Genomic DNA, 17,370 nt, shown 5'->3' with positions numbered 1-17,370 from the left:
GCTTAATGTATATAGGGAGGCAGGACCCTAGGAATCAGGACTTCCAGGATTGGCAGACACCTCCAACCTCTACTGGTCCTAGAGAAGCAGAAATGCTCAACTTTAAGGGACCATGTGGACTTAGACAGTGAGAGTACCAGGGACAACCACAATGGATTGAAGGCCCCATAGAAACCCCTCCCCCCTCCCATTCTTGGGTAACTGCAGGAAGAGGAGGGGCCCTTCAGTCGTGAATGAGATTGAACTTTCCTTGACCTCAGTGGGATGGAGGTAAGATGTAGATTTAAGCTGCCACTTCTGAACAAACCTGCCCCAAGATACACACTACACAGAAGACACAGCAGGCAAATGTGTCTTTATTACTTTATTACTAATTAAGATAAAAAAAAACCCTGAAAAAGTTGAGCTTGGTGAGCTGGCAGATCACATGGGGAAACTCTAGGACATCTTTTGTTCAGACTGGAGGCTGATCTAACTTCCACCCCCTGGACTTTATACTGGCTCCCTCTTTGCTTGCAACAGCTGCCTCAGCGGGGCAGAGAGACTGCAGAGGACATACCAAGTGGAAGAAATGGGGCTCAGGGCATTCTCAAAAGTACTTGTCCCAGTCCAGTTCTGTTTTTAATCCAGTTAGCCCTCCCAAGAGAAGCACCATTCATAGCACGATGTCAGTCCCAGGAATCCGCTTTGTTCTTCATCCACTCTTGACTGGAAAGGACCTTGGGATGGAGGCAGCTAAGACTGAGGGCTCGAGTGTGTAGCCAACACTCCCCCTGGCACTATGCTTTAAGAGAGTCATCCAGCGGTCTTTCAGACAGCCAGGAAAATAGCTGTCCCTCTCAAGGGAGGAAATCAGCAGTGTATCAGAAAAGTCCTGCCTGCACTTTCCTGAGGCTACTTTCTCGATATTTGCCACTGCTCATTTGTCTAACCTGGGACCAATGACATGAGCAGTTCAGTCCCTCAAGTCCAAGTCCTTTCATAAAAGTCTTTGATGTTGCCCCCCAGAACTGCAAAAATAAGTGGATGTTATTTCAGTTGAGTTTACCCAAAGGCCACCCTGCATGCAAGGCAAAGAAGTCACCGCAGATCTATTTTGTATCTCAAATTATACTCTCTCCTATCATCTAACCAAACTCACCAAAAAGAGTTATGATGTGTGCACCAGATAATACCATATAGTTCTAGCTCCTAACATACATTAGGCAATCAATAACTATTTTTTAATGAATTAAATCCATCAAATTTGTTATCATCTATAGAATTTAACACTGCAACCAGCCTGCCTCAACTCTTCCAAATCAATTCCTTGTCCCAACGGAGAAATTAAATTCTAACAAAATTTTTTTGCCCTCCTTTTCCCCCAATGGGTGCCAAAGCATCTCTTCTTCGCTGACTTCTCACTCTTCTAGGCTCCAGCCAGTTGGGGTCTCACTGCAGCGCAGGTCAGTCAGAATTGAGGTGTGATTTCTTTAGGCTGTTGGGACATCTTCTAATGGGTCAGGTTCAGCTTCTTCAGCAATAAACTAATTCTGTGGGGCTCAGAAACCCAAAAACAGGCCCTCACCTATAGAACTGAAACGAAACAAAAATAAGCACACATGAACACTGTAGTTTACAGAGGAACAATAGCATTTTCAAGGAAAAGCTGTGCACCTAAAATCCAATAAAGCTTATAACTGAAAACACATGGCTGTTCCCAGCCAAAGACACGGCATTTTCAGGAAAAAGAGGTTAATGAGAAAACAGAAAAGAATGGAAAAGAAAAAAGAGAGTCTTCATCACTTCAGCTTCTCCAGGGTGTCAACCAACCAGCATCAGTCATCCAGAATCCGCCACCTGTGAACCTAAGTGCAGTTAGGAGAAATCCCTATTTAAAAAGTGTGATACTTACAAGTAGTCTATCTTTGTTAAAGTAAATCTATAAGAATATATATACATATATTTGTGTGTACTCAGAATGATAAAAAGTAGTTAATCTGGGTAATAGGATAATGGATTTTTGATTTAATTTTTTATATCATAATTTTGATTTTCAAATTTTCTGTGAAGTAAACGAGTTACTTTTTTATCAGAAGCGTGGTCTCAGAAAACTGGTTTTTCTTTGGAGTGTTTCCATTCTTACCCACCTTCCTGAAATCAGTGAGTCTGTCCTGGGTCCAGGCCTTCACTCTCAACTGCCACACGAACTTTCTTGCATTTGTAGCAGGCCTTGCGCCAGGAAAAATTCTTCGCTTTACAACACGGGCAGTCCCAATTTACTGAACTGCAGCCTGAGGCCAACTTCTCCTGGTGCTGGGATTCGGAGGCTTTTTTCCCTTTTGGCTGCTTGGCCTTCTGCCCCTGAGCCTGCTGTTTCTTTGGGCGTTTTTTCACACGATGTCTCCTGCTGCCCTCCAGGGGGGATGTCCCCTTGGGCCTCTCTACACCTTCTTCTTGGCTGTGGCTCTTGCTCTTCCCCAGGGGGTACGTCTGGGGCATCACTGGACATTCCTTCTGGCTGTAGATTCTGCTATCTCTCAAGGGGGCTGTCCCCTGGGGACTCTCTGGATCTTCTTCCTGGTTGTGGCTCCTGATGTCCCCCAGAGAGGTCATCCCCTGGGGACACACAGGACCTTCCTCTTGGCTGTGGCTTCTGCTGTCACCCAGGGAACATTCCCCCTGGAGGTTCTCAGGATACGCCTCCTGGACATGGTACCTCTGGTCACACAGTGGAGCCATCTCCTCCTGGACCCCCACTGCAGCCCTCAGGACAGGTGGGTAGATCACCGGAGGAGGCCTCTGGGGTGCGACTGCTGCTGTTTCTACTGCTGCCGCTGCTGCTTCTGCTTCCATGACTGCTGAGGCTGGTAAAGGTGAGGAGTATGGGAATGCCACTGGGAATGGCACATAGAACGGGGATGGATATGGCACTGGCATTTGCTGAGGGGGTTGCATGGCCTGTGCCCAGGGGCTCGAGGATCCTGGCATGTAAAGCAGAGCTGCCTGGTTGGCCATCTGGGCCTCCGAAAACGACATGCCCTGCATTCCCACATCCACGGGCCATGTCACAGCCCCAGGCTGTTCAGCTCCTGCGATTTCTTGAGGTAGTGGGTATATCTGGACAGACCTCTCTGCCTGGGGCAGTCGCCCGCGCAACACATCTCGCTCAGCCATTGCTTGCTGCACGGAAGCTAGTGTGCATCGTAGCTCCGCAGCTACCTCTTCGCGCTCCTTGCATAGGCGCTGCAGCTGGGAGGACAGAGACCAGAAAGCGACCTCGCGCTCCTCTAACTGCGCCTGCAGCCGCTGGACCCGGTACGCCTGCTGCTCCTGCTGCCTCGCGGCCACTCGCACACTCAAAGCCAGCGCGCTCCAGGCGCAGGCCCTCTTGATGGGACTTGGCACCTGCGGGTCGACCACGACGGCCAGAAGCTGGTCCTCTACCTCATTCCAGGGCCGCGAGCGGAAGGCCATGTAGAAATCCGGACTTCCCCCATTCATGAGGACTTCATTGTTGATGAACTTGATCACCTCGTTGTGGCGGAACCCGCTGGCGTGGTCCCCGTAGTCCATGGCCATGGCCGCCGCGGCCTAGTCAGCTGAGCGCCTCACAGGCGATGCGGCCCCTGGCGCGGCAGGTGAAGGCTGCTGCCGCCGACAGTTCCGACCCCCGCCTCCCTGCTCGGTCCTCCTTCAGTCCTAGCCCAGTCCTAGCCAACTCCTGAGCCTCTTCCCTTCCTCACTCCCTCCTTTTCCTCACAGAGTACGGCAGACTCCCTCACCAGGCCAACCCCTGCCAGGCGACGGTGTCCCCCGTCACAGAGATGAGCTCTGAGCCACGCGACAGCGTGACACGTCATAGACATGCGCTCTGAGTCACACCGCAAGGCCTGCTGGGATGGACGTCCCTTGGCAGAGTGCCCCCTATGGGGCGAACAGGCCAGATGGCTGCACTGGGTGCTGCAGTGAGCCCAGAGAGCACAGCAGATCCATTGGCGATACTAACAGTGGCCGCTCAACTCACCCAGGGGCTGGAATGGGACTTTCAATGACACACACACGCACTCACACACGCACACACACACCTGGTCTAAAAGGAAGGATGGGTCAGAGGAGGTCAGAAAACTTCTGGGGCGGAGAGAGAGTTGAAGTGGAGGTGATTGGGGTTGCCCGACCCCCGGTTGGGGGAGGTAAGTGGAATACAAGCCTGGAGTCTATCAATACCCAGAAAAAGGGCAGGATAGTATTGAGAGAGACTTGAGAGAGAAGGCTGTGCTTGCACTACTGCTGTGGGGATGGCAGTGAGGTTGCATGTTGGGGCAGCAGTGGGAACCAGGTGAATGAGAGCAGAATATGCCACCTCAAAGTATGCCACTTTGGCATATTGATTATTTTTAATTAAATTACTTAAGAAACAGCTGGTACCAGAAGGACACTCTGACCCTCTTTTGTTCCCCTTAAAGCAGGAAATAAATCTCCCATGTGAAAGATACTCGCTCTGTACCAGGAGGGTAGAAGGCATGCTTATCACCAGAAATAGGGAATTTAGGGCCAAAAAGACTGTATAAATAAACCATGTTATTTCTTCGCTAATTTACTACCCCAAACCCAAACCTCTTTATCTTGTCAATTTTTTAAAAGGTATAAAAGCTGCCTGCTTTGGTCAATTTGAGTCTCATATTTTTATGGGACTCCCGTATGTACAAAATTAAATTTATCTCCTGTTAATCTGTCTTATGTCAATTTAATTATTAGGCCAGCCAAAGAACCTAGAAGGGAAGAAAGGAAAAGTTTTCCACTCTTACAGTTCAGGCCCTGAACATGGGGCCCTCCACTGGCTGGATATTGCTCACTCCAGGACTACTGCAGCTGAGAGATCGCCAGGACTTCTAATAAAAGTCAGCAGACGGTAAGAATTCTAAGCAATCCTTATTAATATTCTAATGGCATTTTTTTACAGAAGTAAAGAAAACACTCCTAAAATTCATATGAACCACAAAAGAACCCAAATAGCCAAAGATATCCTGAGAAAGAAGAAAAAAGCAGGAGGCATCACATTTCCTTGTTTAAAGCTATACTATATAAAGCTATAGTAATCAAAACAGTATGGTGCTGGCATAAAAACAAACAAATAGACCAACGAAACAGAATTGAGAGCCTGGAAATAAACCCAAGCACATACGGTCAACTAATATTTGACATGAAGGTAAGAATATTCAAGGGAGAAAAGATAGCTTTTCAATAAACGGTGCTGGGATAATTGAAAATTTACATGAAAAGGATGAAACTAGACCCATATCTTACACCACTCACAAAAATTAACTTAAAGTAGATTACAGACTTAAATGTGAGACTTCAAACCATGAAAGTCCCAGAAGAAAACATAGAAATAAAGCTCCTTGACATGGTCTTGGTAATGATTTTTTGGATATGATGCTTAACGCACAAGCAAGAAAATAGAAATAAACAAATGGGACTACATCAAACTTAAAAGGCTTTCACACAACAAAAGAAACCATCAACAAAGTGAAAAGACAACTTACAGAATTGGAAAAAATATTTGCAAACCATATATCTGATAAAGGGTGAATATCTAAAATATATAAAGAATTCATACAACTCAATAGCAAAAAAACAAATAACCCAATTGAAAAATGGGAAAAGGACATGAGCAAAAAAACAAATAACCCAATTGAAAAATGGGAAAAGGACAAGAATAGATTTTTCTCCAGAGAAGATATACAAAAGGCCAACAGGTATGTGAAAAGATACTCAATATCACTAGTCTTTAGGGAAATGCAAATTAAAAGTACAGTGAGATATCACTTCACGTATGTTAGAATGGCCATAATCAAAATGGCAAGAGATGGGGCTTGCCTGGTGGTGCAGTGGTTAAGTTTCACATTCTGCTTAAGTGGCCCAGTGTTTGCTGGTTCAGATCCCAGGTGCAGACACGGCACCACTTGGAAAAGCCATACTGTGGTGGGCGTCCACATATAAAGTAGAGGAAGAAGGGCACGGATGTTAGCTCAGGGCCAGCCTTCCTCAGCAAAAAGATGAGGATTGGCAGCAGTTAGCTCAGGACTAATCTTCCTCAAAAGAAAAAAAAATGTAATGCTGTGGCAGTGTCCCACATACAAAATAGAGGAAGATGGGCACATATGTTAGCTCAGGGCCACTCTTCCTCAAGCAAAAAAAGGAGGATTGGCAACAGGTGTTAGCTCAAGGCCAATCTTCCTCAAAAAAAATCGTTATGCACCCCCATGTTCATAGCAGCATTATTTATAATAGCCAAGACATGGAAACAACCTAAGTGTCCATCAGTGGATGAGTGGATAAAGAAGTTGTGGTGTGTATATATATATATATATATATATATATATATACAATGGAATATTATTCAGCCACAAAAAAACAGGGAAATCCTACCATTGTCAACAACATAGATGGACCCTGAAGGTATTATGCTAAATAAAATAAGTCAGACAGAGAAAGATAAATAAGGTGTTCCCCTCTTATCCATGGGGGATATGTTCCAAGACCCCAGTGGATGCCTGAAACCACAGATAGTATCAAACCCTGTATATACTATGTTTTTTCCCAGACATGTTACCATCAGTCAGAACACGTTTTCTGTTTATGTCTTCAACCCACAAATTTAATGCCTTTTCTGTCTTAACTAAATATCACATACTGTGCCCCTAAGTTTTGGAATTTGAGGTACAGCAGCAAAACTAGGATGACTTTCTTTTTCTTTCTTCACAATTTTGTGAATAGAAGATTCATTCTTACTATAGATTTTAGCAACCTCAGCATATGATTTTTTTCTTTATTAAGTCAAGAACTTTCACCTTTTCACTTAAAGAAAGTACTTTATGGCATCTCTTTGGCACATTCAAATTGCTAGCATCACTACTTTTTTTTTCGGATGTACATCATATTTCGAATTCTGTGTACATTACATCATGTTCACCACCTGAACACTAATTATAGTGCATCCCCTCACATGTGAGCCTAATCACCCCTTTTGCCCTCCCCACTCCCCCCTTCCCCAATGGTAACCACCAGTCCAATCTCCAACTAGCATCACTACTTTTATGCTTTGAGGTAAAATAAGGGTTACCTGAACACAAGCACTGTGCTACTGTGACAGTCTGATAACTGACATTGCTGGTAAGTGCCTAATGAGCAGGTACTGTATACAGCATGGATTCGCTGGACAAAGGGATAATTCACATCCCGGGTGGGACGGAGTGGAGATGGTGTAAGATTTCATCATGCTACTCAGAACAGCTTGGAATTTAAAACTTATGAATTGTTGATTTCTGGACTTTTCCATTTAATATTTTCAGGCCTCAGTTGACCTAGGGTAACTGAAACCACAGAAAGCAAAACCACCAATAAGGAGAGGACCAGTGTACTGTATGATCTCACTTACATGTAGAATCTAAAAAAAAAAAAAGAAAAACTCATGAGAAAAGATATCAGCCTGTGGTTACCACAGGAGGAGACTAGGGGGAGTGGAAATTGGAGGAAGGTGGTCAAAAGTTACAAACTTCTAGTTATAAGATACATAAGTACTGGGGCCGGCCCGGTGGCGCAGCGGTTAAGTTCGCACGTTCCGCTTCTCGGCGGCCCGGGGTTCGCTGGTTCGGATCCCGGGTGCGGACATGGCACTGCTTGGCAGCCATGCTGTGGTAGGCGTCCCACGTATAAACTAGAGGAAGATGGGCACGGATGTTAGCTCAGAGCCAGGCTTCCTCAGCAAAAAGAGGAGGACTGGCAGTAGTTAGCTGAGGGCTAATCTTCCTCCAAAAAAAAAAAAAAAAAAAAGATACATAAGTACTAAGGATGTAGTCTCCAACATGATTATGGCTAAGACTGCTGTATGATATGTAGGAAAGTCATTAAGAGAATAAATCCTGGGGCTGGCCTGGTGGCACACAGCAATTAAGTTTGCACATTCAGCTTTGGCAGCCCCGGGTTCACAGATTCAGATCCTGGGTGTGGACATGGCACTGCTTGGCCAGCTGTGGCAGGCGTCCCACATATAAAGTAGAGGAAGATGGGCAGGGATGTTAGCTCAGGGCCAGTCTTCCTCAGAAAAGAGAGGAGGATTGGCAGCAGATGTTAGCTCAGGGCTAATCTTCCTCAAAAAAAAAAAAAAGAAAAGAAAAAAGAGAATAAATCCTATGAGTTCTCATCACAAGGAGAATTTTTTTCCTTGTTTCTTTCTTTTCTTTTTATTGTATCTATATGAGAAGACAGATGTTAGCTGAACCTATTGTGTTATCATTTAACAATAAACATAATCAAACCATCATACTATATGCCTTAAACTTATACAGCGATGTATGTCAATTATTTCTCAATAAAACTGGAAAAAGGAAAAAGAAAGAAAAAAAGAAGGTAAGAATTCTTAACATGTCAGCCTCCCAGATCTCTCCTGCAGGGTCTTGTAGAAGCAAGAGTGGTGAGAATCCTTTCCTTTTTCTAAATTTCGTATAGCAGGAGAAGATATTTGTGTGAATTAGTTCCTGGGGCATAGCGACTCTGGTAAAGATTCGTTATGAGTAGTCTTGTTTTCTATTGATCTATTATTTCCCAGAGGGGTCATTGTTTTCTTTTGTCTCTGTTTTCTGTGTTATTTGTCATAACGAGGAAAACCCAAGGGTAAAATGCAGACATAAGTCCTATAAGCCTGTTGTTCAAGCTGGCCTCACAGACTGGTGAGTTCAAAGTTCTCACCAGACTGGGATCTGTTTAGACAAACTTTGCTGTGAGCCCCCTAGTAAAAACCAGACGAGGTTTTTATTTCATCTCATTCTGTGTCCTGAGAGCCTGGCATTGTCACCATTGGGAATATTCTCTCTTGTCTCTGCCAGCCAGAAGGTGCAAGTACCGGCTTGCCTCTGGTGGCCAGACAAACAGGGTGGGAATCTGAGTCACAAAGTCACAAGCAGCATCTCTTTGTCCAGCTGTGCCAGCTCTCAGAGGAGTTAATCATAAGGGGTCCCAGTCCATAAGGGATCTTTGTCGTCTCAACCTTTATTGTCTTGTTAATGCTGTAAAAGTCCCATTCCAGCAGCACCTGTCCAGTGTCACAGATTAGTGGGTCCGTGACTGGAAGCATCTCACATTCTTGTGGGAAACCAGAGACACCATTTTCACCACACCGTCCTTACCGCTTGTGACAATGAAGATTTTTTCTTTCTTAGCCTAACTATGGGAGTGAACGTTCTGGATCTTGTGACGACCGCATGTTTTGCACTCTCTTTTTGGATGCCTCTTGTATCCATGGTTAAGCTATAAAAAGGCTTATTTGACTCACTATTGAGATTAATATAAGATCCTCCTTGTCAATGGCCAGATGATGGGTCCTCTTAATTGGGAAAACTTCTATATTTGAAAAAAAAGTATTTAGAGATCTCTCATCCTAAACAATTTTATTATTGGTACATATAGAAAGACCATGTTAAAAAGTGGATACAAAGGAATATAATGGCTAGCCTCAGGGATTCCCTTAACAAGAGGAAAGAACAGAAATTAGACTTGGAACAAAAAAATGTCCACATCCAATGTAAATTCATCTTCTTAATATCCAGCCCCATCCCCTCAGCAAATTCCCTTAGCTCCCCAAACTCCTCCACCTTCCCCAGAAAATTCCTTAAACACCCAACTGCCTGTTTCAATTTCCCTTTCCCTATGAGATTTATCAACAGCACTCCAGCCTGATCTCCAGGCCCAAGGTATACAGGTTACTCATGTAAATGCTAAAAGCCAGGAAGTGGATTCAGCAGAAGCAGCAAGACAGGCAGAAGGGCTCACTTTGCTGTCCCTTACAACTCCTCCTACTTTCCAGGGCTCTGTAATCAGGCTCTGCCTGCTTCAGTGCTCCCTAGGCAATGTCCTTTATGGATGTATCCTGGACCCCCCACTGCAAAGAATTCATGTCCCCTGGACAGTAGCAGATCTGTTAAATTGTAAAGCCCTTTACCTCCACTTTCAAAAGATCATGCGAAATTTAGAGAGATGTTAGAAAGATTAATGGTCATTCACAACCCCACTCACAGGTATCTTGACCGGCTGCTGATAGGTGTTCTTCCCATCATGATTATATTGTAATTGGCTGATAAGCCAGATGTCTGCCTGGTAAAAACAAACAAGCAAACAAAAACTTTACAGAGGAAAAAGATGACCAGAATTTGTCCCAGGCCCTCCTAAAAATGTTCGGGAAGTGGCTCAGATAGAAGGAAATGTTCAGGGGCTAATAGAAGCAATAGTAGAGGCTTTTCTCCCTAAGGTGTATTGGTCCATGGTTGAAATGTACACTCAGAAAAAAGGAGAGCATTCAAAGGCCTTTGTTGAAGACTTTATACACACTTTTTAAAGGCATACTGCACTAAACCCTGAAGCTTCAGAACATACAAATCTTTTGATTTCCATCTTAGCTGGAAATCTTCTCCCTGATATAAAGAAGTAAATTGAAGAAAATGTAGTTGGATGGGCAAGTCAGCCCCTTGATATCATTCAGGCTACAACCCAATTCTTTGAGACCTTAAAAACCACGATGTTTGCAAACCTACAAATACAGCTCTACCTTACCAATCCCCAAACCTTCCCTATTCATCTCAAAATGCTTGTGGATATTGTGAAAGATCAGGACTTTAGAAACAGAACTGTCCTGCACTTAAGAAAAAAAGTAAAAATTTAAATAGTAATTATCCTAGACTTTTTTTCTTTTGCTGAGGAAGATTTGCCCTGAGCTCACGTATGCTACCAATCTGCCTCTTCTTTATGTGAGCCACCACTACTGCATGGCTATTGACAGATGAGTGATGTAGGAACCGAACCCAGGCCGCTGAAGTGGAGCATGTCAAACTTGACCCTTAGGCCACTGGGGCTGGCCCTACCCTAGACTTCTGATAACAGAGAAATATTTCCCAAAATTCCTGGGAAAAAAACATGTATTCTTTCTCAGTCCCTTGAAGATGTACTTTTTACCATGTCTTTGAAATGTAAATGTTCCAGGAGACAACTAAAACACTATCCACAATTGCCTGAACCTAAAGAAAAAAAGGAAAAAAGAAGCTTTTTAAAGTACAAACTGTTATAAAAGCTCCTTTGCCCAAACTCTAGTCCATAGCCTCCATAAAATTACTTGTCAAAGACAAATACAAATCTTAAAAGTTTTCTCCACAAATATTACTAAAAAGTTTTAGCCATCTGAGAGGGCAAACGTAACTTGTTCCAACTGCCAGAAACACAATTTGGATCCAACTGTTATTCATAAACTGATGAGTAATGAGTAATACTACATTGGTATTACTGTACATGATTCATGGCTAAAATTTTAGAATGAAAGCTATATGGTCTCTGTTTGCATCTCTTTGTATGTTTATGTATGTATATAAATGTATGTTATGTATATGTAATATATTCCTACCTCAGGATGGCATTGCCAAAATCAATTTATTTAAAAAAGGCTCTATTTAATTGGCTTAAAGAAAAGTAAGTGCTTATTGAATATTTCTAAGCTCTCAGAAATATAATAGAAGCTAACCCGAATGCTTTTCAAGTTCATGTGATCTGGGATAATCTTCAATATGTAAATAAACTTTGTTTGTTGGTTTAATTAAAATAGGAACATCTTAAGAATTATCAGCATTAAATATAATGCAGACATGCAACTTCTATTTTACCTGGGTTTATTATTCAAATAAGCTCATATTATCTCTGTTACAAAATTTGTCAGCAAGAAAAATAACAAGATGATGGCTAGTTGTTTTAATGTCTCATAAAATTTTCATGAGTAGTCTAAATATGATTATCAAAAACAAGTGATTTAAATAGATGTATGTGAGATAAAAATTTTAAGTAAAATTTTCAACAATAATTATATTATATAATATGTCTATTTAAATAGTTTCCAAAATCATTTTTGTAATTGAAACCTTAAAGATTTATAAATTAAGTTCAATGATGGAAATTTGTTGAATATTTAGATCACTTCCAAATAAGATAAAATACTGAAATATTAATTACTGAACATAGGTGCATCCACTTTTGGATTCTTATTACAGACAAACTAAAGATATTTGGATCTATCGGTAAGCATGTCCTGTGCCACATTGAAAAATTATACTATAAAAAAGGCATATGCTTCTAGAAATTATGAAATGTATTCATAAATTTGCCAGTCTAAAGAATGCTGGTATAACAGGGTTCACAATTGCTTACTTATTAGTTTTCACAAATGAGAATTCCTAAGTGTTAAGAATTCTAATTAATAAATGCAATTAAAATTGCCTGAAATAATAGGAGAAACATCTCTGTGCAAAGAAAGTAAGACATACTTTTGGCTAAGAAAGAGTATGAGATTTGGAGATGTGTTTGTTAAAGGAAAAAAAGTAATTTTGTCTACAGTAGAGCATCTGCTTATTTCTGAATAGAAAAAGGAGACTAAAGGACAAACTAAATGAATATAGAAAGTTGGGAAGAGAGAGAAAAATCTTACTTTGCATAGTCAAGCTGGCTAAAATTTAATAATTTACTATAAGGTTTTTTAAAAAAATAATCTTTAATATAAATAATATACTTAGGCTTATGTAAAACTAAAACTTAATTTTCTTTCATCTGATAAAAGGACAAAGGTTTCTTGGACTATTGATCTGCTCCTGATAAGAAATTGTCAAAGTTTTTCTTTACCTTTAAGTAATCTGCCTGGAAAACAAAGATTCTGTATTTTTTCAAAATAATTTACTGTGTTCCATGCTGTCTTAGTCAGGCCTTTGATTATTTAAAACTGAGTCTTCTCAATATTAAAAGAGCTAAGTTTCAGGGGCCTGCCCGGTGGTGCAGCAGTTAAGTGCACACGCTCCACTCTGGTGGCCTGGGGTTCACTGGTTCGAATCCCATGTGCGGACGTGGCACCGCTTGGCAAGCCATGCTGTGGTAGGCGTCCCGCATATGAGATGGAGGAAGATGGGCAGGGATGTTAGCTTGGGGCCAGTCTTCCTCAGCAAAAAGGGGAGGATTGGCAGGAGTTAGTTCAGGGATAATCTTCCTCAAAAAAAAAAAGAGCTAAGTTTTGCTCACAACTATGTAACCTTCTGTATCTGCCTTTAAATTGTTTAATTGTCACTTGGTTAAATGGATGACTAAGTATTGCTTCACAGTGACCTATGACCCTATTTAATTAAGTGTTTCAAAATCTTTTGATATTTTTGACAAACTTCCCAAAAATCAAATTCTAAATGAAGTCTTTTTGACCTCAAACTAACTTTGGGATTTTCCAGAACATCTCAAAAGATGTTTCCCTGGAACATCTCAAACGATTTATTCTCTCCTTATAAGAGTTATTCTCTCCTTATAGAAAGAGACATGTTAAACTAATAGGCTTGTCTGATGTGTTAAATTACATGGGAAGTATTGTCAAATAAGAAGTGATGTTTAACCTTCTTTGGTTAAATTTGTATTGATGTATGTTATTAATAAAAGTATTCCAGAAATTGTATAAAATTCCTAAACATCTAATATGTAATGCTGTCATAATTCCAGTTGTCACCTTAAAATGTTGTGTGTCACAGAATAACCAAATTTCCTTGTTGATTGTATTATAATGAACTCTCATCAGATCTTTAACCATGGCTATTTTTAAGTCTTTTGCCATTTATAGACAGTTATTGTTTTACTCTGATGCTTTTGCAAAAATGTTCCTGCAAAAGTGTCTCATCTTCAAGGAGACTCATGGAAAGGACTCTAACAAGTACTGGTTTCTGATACTTTCAGATCATAACACCAAACTGGTAAGAATTTACAGAACTCTAATGGAGAAACTGATGGCTTTATAAAACTACTAACAAAAGATCAAGATCAATAAGAATTAATTACATGGGACTGAATGAATTGATGAGGACAATTATTATTTTTGTGTCTTTCTGTTTCAAACATTGTTGGTACTTTAATGTTTTGATTTTCCCAAATATAAGAAAACCTTTTTCTCTTTTCTTTTAAGCCATCAGCAATATGGTAAAGTATACCTTTGTGAACAAAGATGAAACAATTACTTTTTCTCCCTACCTGATTCTGCCAGAATTCAGAAGCTCTTAATGAGTATTCTTATTTTCATGGCAATATAGTTATTTGCATAAGTTCAATAATAATCTGTTCTCCTTACAACAGGGCATAATTGGAAACATTGGTCATATTACCAAAGCTTTGACTGGAATGTCATATTTGAGAGAGATCTACATGGAATCAGATATGGCCAGACAGCTTTATGCAGCCAATAAAGCTCCTCGGAAAAAGGGCTTGCAGGATTCCAGTCAGCCTTACCAGGTGAGTAAGAAGGGCACTTCTTGGCAGGCTCGGGAAACTCAGGATGTTTTGAAGACCTCAAGAAGAGAGGAGAAGTAACTAAAATTTATAGATATTGCAAGTGAAGTCTGATGGTGTGTCCTCGGCTTGGCTTCCTTAATTCAAGAGGCTTTTAAGAGTTCAGTTAGATTCCTTATGAAAATTTCCAGCAAAGCAGATTTAACAGAGCCTATATGGTCAACCACTACTCTTGCTGCACTTATGAAAATAATCAAGCTAAGTTTAATGAGACTAGACTTATTTTGAAAACAAATTAGTCTTACTTTGATTATCTCTGATAGAAATGGGAGAGACCGTAGAGAGAAAAATTACATTTCAGTAAAATCTATAACACATCCTTGTGGATATCAGGCTTTAGTCCTGTTCATAGTCTTTGTGGTTTTGTTATCTGCCTGTAAACTGGACTAAATCCTGAATTCTCCTAGTTTCCTCCAATATCTGACCACAACTCTCCGAATTTTTTCCAATTTTTCTCCCACCCTTCTGACTTAGAATCAATGAGAACTAACCCTTCCCTTTTCCTGAAGCCATGCCAGCTAAAGCTGGACCACTTGATATAAACCTCAGAGAAATCACAACAGCTCATATATGGACAATCTTCATGCCTGTTGCTGTATGAGCCACTCAGAAAGATCACCAGAGACATACAAACTGTATACTGGGAAAATCTATCAGATTGCCACTGCCTGCCCTCACTCCATCTGAAGATGCTTTGAGTCCAACATCTAGAAATCTTCTTGACTGTCTGCCCTCAGGACTCAGACTTGGTTTATAGTCTGCTCCATCTATTAGCCGTGGTTTTTCTTTTGTTTCCATAGAAATGCCTCTTATTAACTTTCTGATGCAGATACTTGCACTATATAGGCCTAGCTTTGGGAGACCAACTGCAACGCCACTTCCAGAAATGAGACACAACTATTTAACTGAACTGACTTATTTTCAAGATGAAGAGACAAGTTCAGTTAAATAATGGAGCAGTCTACCAACTCAACTTCTGAATTGTGAAACTTCTTGGAAATTTCAAAGGTGGGACTGAAGGAGAACAGAATATGCCATGCCAAAATATGCCAGTTTGGCATATTGATTATTGTGAATTAAGTTTACTTAAGAAACAGTTGGTTCAAGAAGGACACTCTGGGGCTGGCCCAGTGGCACAGTAGTTAAGTTTGCGCGCTCTGCTTCAGCGGCTTGGGGTTCACCTGTTCGGATCCCTGGTGCAGACTTACGTACTGCTTACCAAGCCATGCTGTGGCAAGCGTCCCACGTATAAAATAGAGGAAGATGGGCATGAATGTTAGCTCAGGGCCCATCTTCCTCAGCAAAAAGAGTAGGATTGATGGCAGATGTTAGCTCAGGGCTAATCTTCCTCAAAAACATTTTTTAAAAATTTAAAAATTAAAAAAAAAAGGACACTCTGACCCTCCTTTATCCCCCTGAAATCAGGAAATAAATTTCCCATGTGAAAGGTACCCTCCTGTACCAGGAGGGCAGAAGCATCCTTATTACCAGAAATAGGGAATTTAGGGCCCAGAAGGCCATATAAATAAATTTTGTTACTTCTTCACTAATTTACTACCCCAAACCTGAACCTCTTTATCTTGTCAATTTTTTCACAAATTTATTGTTTCTTTATCTAAAAGGTATAAAAGCTGTCTGCTTGGGTCATTTCTTCGAGTCTCATGTTTTTATGGGGCTCCTGTACATGTGAAATTAAATTTTCTCCTGTTAATGTATTTTATGTCAATATAATTATTAGACCAGCCAAAGAATCTAGAAGGGAAAAAAGGAAAAAGTTTTCTGCCCCTACATAGGCTCAGTTGTGTACCCTATACCTGAGTGAAGGGACAGCCTTGCAGCTGTGAGAGATTACAAGGCTCAAACCATTGGTGAAGGCTGGCGAGGGGCACTAGGAAGAGGACCACTGTGATGGCTGAGTGGATAAGGAGGAAAGGGAAGCTAGACCAAGAGGTTTTGGGAACATGGGAAATTTCAAGGACAGAAGGCCACAATAAGGATGAATGACCTGATTCAGTGAAGAGAAGGCAAGGACATTTCAGATTTCAGCATTCCAAACTGAAGTACTTTGATGGTTGACGAGACAATGTTTGTGAATATGAGTGGGAGAAGTGAATTGTAGTGAAGATGTTCAATCTCAGGTGTTTCTGGCGGCTTCCAGAGGACACTACAAACCATATAGAGGGGGTTTCCATTATGGAGTGAGGGTAAGGGAGCTACTCTGCTCAATTCCTCCTCATATACATCTCAGTTTCCATACTGTACTCTAACCTTCTGTATAGTTCCTACCTTGCTTGTTCTCACAGAAGAATTTTCTCTTCTTAACTTTAAAGCTAAATCCTTCACCTATGATTTAGATCCCAGCCTGTCCCATCTACTCAGGGAGTTCAATCCAGTCATAATTTCTCTACTCTCTTCTCTATTTCAGCCTCTTCCTCTCTACCAGCTCCTTCCCCATCATGGTATGAGCATGTTCAAGCTTCTTCCATGCTGTATAATGTTCTTGTATACATTTCCTGTACCTTGATTTCCACTCATAAAACTAAAGAAAATATTCTAAGGGCACCACCAGTGACCCTTTCTCCTCTAATAATCCAAGTGTCTTTTACCTTGACCCTTCTATAGCCTTTGACTCTGTTGACCACTCCTCTTTTAAAATTCAATCCTCCCTTTTCTTCTGTGACACCAAACTCTACTGATTTTTCTCCTGTCCTTCTGGCTGCTCTTTCTTAGTTTCCTTTTACTGCCTGCTATTCTTCCATTCACCCCTTAAATACTTGTGTCTCCCTGAGTTTTGTCCTCAGACCTCTTGTCTTTTTCCAGTCACTCTCCCTCATTCAGACACTTTTTTTTGTATGATCCCATCCATTCTCTCATTCTTAACTACCACCATTAATTGCTAAAGACTCCCAAAACTTTATACCCAGTCCTGCTCTATGTTCCAAACTTCAGATTTACCTGACCAACAACTTCCTAGAAACCTTCACCTGAATC

At 41.2% G+C, this 17,370-nt stretch overlaps 1 protein-coding gene across 1 annotated transcript; it reads right to left on the bottom strand.

The window, feature by feature from the left end:
• Positions 1–351: 351 nt before the first annotated feature.
• Positions 352–3,842, bottom strand: LOC103554666 (putative testis-expressed protein 13C). The gene is made up of 2 exons (XM_070604357.1): positions 2,130–3,842; positions 352–1,575 (listed from the first exon to the last, which is right to left on the bottom strand). The coding sequence occupies exon 1, from the start codon at positions 3,559–3,561 to the stop codon at positions 2,140–2,142; it is 1,422 nt and encodes a 473-aa protein (XP_070460458.1). The 5' UTR covers positions 3,562–3,842; the 3' UTR covers positions 352–1,575; positions 2,130–2,139.
• Positions 3,843–17,370: the final 13,528 nt, after the last annotated feature.

The sequence above is a fragment of the Equus przewalskii genome, chromosome X (genome assembly GCF_037783145.1).
Source record: "Equus przewalskii isolate Varuska chromosome X, EquPr2, whole genome shotgun sequence".
Taxonomy (NCBI): domain Eukaryota; kingdom Metazoa; phylum Chordata; class Mammalia; order Perissodactyla; family Equidae; genus Equus; species Equus przewalskii.
This window is presented reverse-complemented; position numbering and strand designations above follow the sequence as displayed.